General features: G+C 33.4%; 1 protein-coding gene across 1 annotated transcript; it reads left to right on the top strand.

Moving 5' to 3' along the window:
• The first annotated feature begins 1,004 nt into the window (after positions 1 to 1,004).
• On the top strand, positions 1,005 to 3,775 carry LOC149389445 (beta-amyrin 16-alpha-hydroxylase CYP87D16-like). Its single transcript, XM_089623869.1, has 9 exons — positions 1,005 to 1,314; positions 1,458 to 1,788; positions 1,890 to 2,039; positions 2,146 to 2,394; positions 2,558 to 2,647; positions 2,749 to 2,827; positions 3,149 to 3,255; positions 3,367 to 3,494; positions 3,582 to 3,775. The coding sequence occupies exons 1-9, from the start codon at positions 1,103 to 1,105 to the stop codon at positions 3,661 to 3,663; spliced, it is 1,428 nt and encodes a 475-aa protein (XP_089479995.1). The 5' UTR covers positions 1,005 to 1,102; the 3' UTR covers positions 3,664 to 3,775.
• The last annotated feature ends 909 nt before the right edge of the window (positions 3,776 to 4,684 follow it).

A 4,684-nucleotide genomic window follows, 5' to 3' on the forward strand; every position in this document is an offset into this window, starting at 1 on the left:
GGAAGTTGCAAGTTGTAACACGTGTCTAAGTTTTGAGATTAGTTCTGCAACATTTCCAAGTCCAAGGGGTGAAATGTAACTGAGGTACGAGTCCAGGGGGTATAAATGAGATTAATTCAAAAATAAATCATATACATTATATATGTTAAAATATATTTAAAATTTTTTCATTTTTTTTAATTAGACAACGCAACGAATTTTTATATACTATGCCCCCCTAGCTTACATATGTGACAATGTGAACCTGTTCGCCGACCGAACCAAAGATGAAAAAGTATAAAGATATGATAAATTATTGTCGAGCTTTTTATGACACTCTACATATAAATATACGAATTTTTATTGGTTAATATAAGCTTTGACTTTTCCGCAAGACAGATATAAAATTAGCAACCTAACCAACTAAAACTATTTTTTTAATTAATGAATGTTTTGTAAATTTTAAATAAATAATCAACTTTTTATAAGTTTTAAGTAAATTTTAGGTAAATAATCAATATTTTTTTTATATGATATTTCAGTCAATTTACGAGTGTAAATATTTGAACATGATTATTTATAAAAAAATTACTAAAAATTAGCTTGACAAACTAAAATCGTAAATAGAATGATATATCTTATGGATATTTTTACTAATAAATAACTTTATCTTGCATTCAATTAGAAACTATTTATTGATGATATTACAGTTCGTTTATCAAACTTATCATGGTCATGACACGCACAATAAAGGCTTGAGTGTGTCACTACTTCAATTTTAAACTAAAAAAATTAACATTTTTCTTTTCCTAGTAGATTAGAAATTTCTTCTAAAAAGGAAACCAGCAGGTAAATATAAGGACGGTGCTGCTAAGTCCACCTTCACACTTCACACTGAAACTATATATAGATATGCATACACGCATATATACATATATTATATACATACATTGATACATATAATATTATATATATATATATATATATATAGACATGTATAAGTTTAGTTAGCCAGTTGTACTTATATATATGACTCAAGTTCTACACCAACTATATACTGTGAAGGTGATCATCAATATTTAAATCTCTCTCAGAGGCAGAAGTTGTTGAATCAGAAAATATCATGTGGAATATGAACACAATTGGGTTGGCTGTGGTGGGATTAGTGATAATATGGATTAGCCACTGCTTTTGGAGATGCTTCAACCCGAAATTCACCAACGGCGTTTTGCCACCTGGCTCCATGGGATTCCCTCTCATTGGAGAAACTCTCTCCCTCCTCATCCCAAGCTACTCCCTTGATCTTCATCCTTTCATAAAGAAGAGAGTTAAAAGGTAAATATGAGTTGTTTCGAATATTATCCATTTTTGTAGCCATATATTATGATATTTAGCTTGGTGGATAATGATTCTCTAACCAGATATGAAATCATGTGTGTGAATTCTTAAGCATTTTATTCATCTTTTTGTTAATTCAGGTACGGACCTATTTTTAAAACTAGTGTAGCCGGACGACCCATAGTAATAACGGTAGATCGAGAATTCAACAATTTTCTTTTCCAAAAAGAAGGGACTTTGGTTGAGCATTGGTATTTAGACACATTTTCGAAGATCTTCGCCCACGAAGGAGTTTCGCGGACAAACGCAGTCGGCGCGGTTCACAAGTATATTCGGGGAATTTTCGTAAATTATTTCGGTACTAAGAGGCTCAAGGAAAAGTTGCTTTCCGATATCGAACATGCTGTCAACAAAGCCCTAACTTCATGGTCAAGTCATCCCTCGGTTGAAATAAAAAAAGCCGCTTCGGCTGTGAGTAATTCTACAAGCTTATTATCTATGATTATTAGGCTTTAAAAAAATCAATGATGTCCTTGTTGTTTTGACTAACTTACCATGTTGAAACATTTTAGATGGTACTTGATTTCAGCGCAAAGCAAATCATGAGTTACGACGCTGAAAATTCGAATGAAGATTTGAGCAAGGCTTATGCTAATATCATTAAAGGTTTCATGTCTTTTCCCTTGGATATTCCCGGTACAGCTTACCATCAATGCTTAAAGGTAAAATTCAAAATAAATAACGCCAAATGGCTTTCATTAATTATTATAAATTTCTCGTCGATTTTTAGTTTTTTTTTTTTTTTTTTTGCTTCGACTTTTCTCGTAGGACCAAAAGAAGATAGTTTCTATGTTGAGAAAGATGCTTAGGGAGAGACGTGTGTCGCCCTCAGTTCATCAACAAGATTTTCTCGATCAAAGTAGTAAGGACATGGAAACCGAAAAGTTCTTGTCTGAGGATTTCGTTGTGCAATTAATTTTTGGGGGATTATTTGCTACATTTGAGTCGGTTTCAGCTTTATTAGCATTGGCTTTCAAGCTACTCTCGGACCACCCTTCGGTAGTTGAGGAGATGAGGGTAAGATCACAAATAACAAATGTCATCATCATAATATATACAAATAATGGGCTATTTAGCAAAATTTTAAATTTTGGTGGCTTAATTATTCAATTAATTTATAATTTATCGTATTATTTTTCAAATAATTACAAGTTAATTTTTTTATTAATTAATTGACCAGGCTGAGCATGAAACAATCCTTAAAAACCGAGGAGATTCGAATTCCTTGCTTCGATGGGACGAGTACGAATCGATGACTTTTACCCTTCAAGTTAGTAGTTATTGTTATTTGTTATTATTATTATTATTATTCACAAGTTCACAACTTGTCAATTCCTCTGGAATCTGATTTTTGTTTTAAAACATTGGAAGGTTATCAATGAAACTCTCAGGCTTGGAAATGTAGCACCTGGCCTACTACGTAGAGCATTAACAGATATCCACGTAAAAGGTATTAATTATATAAATTCTTCAATAAACCCATTTTCATTGTAATTAAATTTCTAATGCTGATCTCTGATACATTTATTGTTATATTTTTTTTAATTAGAGAGCGGATACCTTCTTGACTTTCTATATGTTAAAATATAAATATTTAGAAAAGAGATAAAAAAAAACATTATTTTACTATGTATTAACGTATAAGTACCACATGATTTTTTTTAATTAACTCCATAGCTCGGCATAAAAATTGGAAAGGTTCATATATACTTTTTTAATGGACAATTCATAATGAATACTTAAATACGTATTCTCAATTGTTTTTCTTCAGGATTCACGATTCCAAAAGGGTGGACAATTATGCTTGTCACCTCTTCCCTGCAGTTGAACCACGAGATTTTCGAGAAGCCTCTTGAGTTCAATCCTTGGCGTTGGAAGGTTGATTAATTTATTTTCCATTTTCCAATAAATTAAGGCGGATAATAATGTTCTGTTTTCACTAAAACATTTTTTCTAATATATTATGTTGACACGGCGGATATATTATAGGATCTCAAACCGCACGTTGTCTCGAAGAATTTTCTGCCTTTCGGAGGAGGATCGAGACAATGTGCAGGGGCAGAGTATAGTAGAGTTTTCATGGCCACCTTTTTCCATGTCTTGCTCACAAAATATAGGTACTTTAAAAAAAAATACTTTATTTCTAGAGAATAAAATCCTCTAGACTACAAGTGACGTCTGAGTGTTTATGCTGAATTGTGTAGGTGGGAAAACATTAAGACCGGGAAAATATCTCGGAATCCTGTTCTAGGATTTGGGAAGGGAATTCACGTCAAGATTCACTAAGAAATTATAGACCAATGTATTTTGTATTCCATAAAGGATTTATTCTTATATTCCCAGAAATGCTTTATAATATCGTAACATGCAATATAAATTTCATAAATGGATTAATCTCTCTCTTTGGGTGCCAAAATATAATTTATTAGTCCATAGAGATCATTCAATGCGCCAGCTCATCCAAAGTAAAACGTGGTCAACAAGAAGGAAATGAAATTAAAGAAGACCAAGCAAATAATTTACGACAGCTGTTCAGAATCATATATTTGTAGTCGTTGGATCAAGATCACCTCCTCTAATTTAATAATAGCCTATCAGACTGTAATTCCCTTCAGTCTCAGTCTCTCTGGAATATGGTTTCCATTAAAATTCAAAATCCTAGGGATCTGACTTAATTCAAAATCCAAATGCCATCGCTCGTGCGTGCCATGCACTCGGGTAGGGGGAGTTTTTTAGCCCTTCTCCACGTTATAAATACTCCTCTACATGGATGGATCACTATAACTGTTTTTAAACACTATCTACTCGATTACAGAGCTCTGAAACGTTGTCGAGAAGTTTCCGCAGTCTTCTCAAATTGAGCCATAAATCTCCAAAATTATTTTCTACGAATATCGGTGTCCCCACATCAGCCATAACAATCAGACTAATGTTAAGCATCGGAGCGCGCGTCAGATGCACTACTTCTGCGCCCCTTTAGCTCTATTTTTTTCATCTTCTTATTTTCATATCTCCGCAATGAACGAAGATCATTCTTGAGCTAGATGAGCAACACTCGTGACTTTCGAGTTCCACATACCCAGCTCAGTTGAAAGAAAATCCACTTTATGAAAAGTAGTCAATAGTACACAATGTTCTTACATGAACGACCCCCACTTCAAGGTCCTTTTTTCTGTTACTACCCGTGAATCTCAACTCAGGCTCCCCCTGAATCTGAGCTCATCTCACTTTCACTTTCAAACACTCTCTCAAGTGTTTAGTAATATTCGATGTCAACGCTCGTAAATACTCATTGATGAAATCACAA

The sequence above is a fragment of the Urtica dioica genome, chromosome 8, assembly GCF_054948205.1.
Source record: "Urtica dioica subsp. dioica isolate 48M chromosome 8, U.dioica_male_clone48M_v1_H2, whole genome shotgun sequence".
Lineage (NCBI taxonomy): Eukaryota > Viridiplantae > Streptophyta > Magnoliopsida > Rosales > Urticaceae > Urtica > Urtica dioica.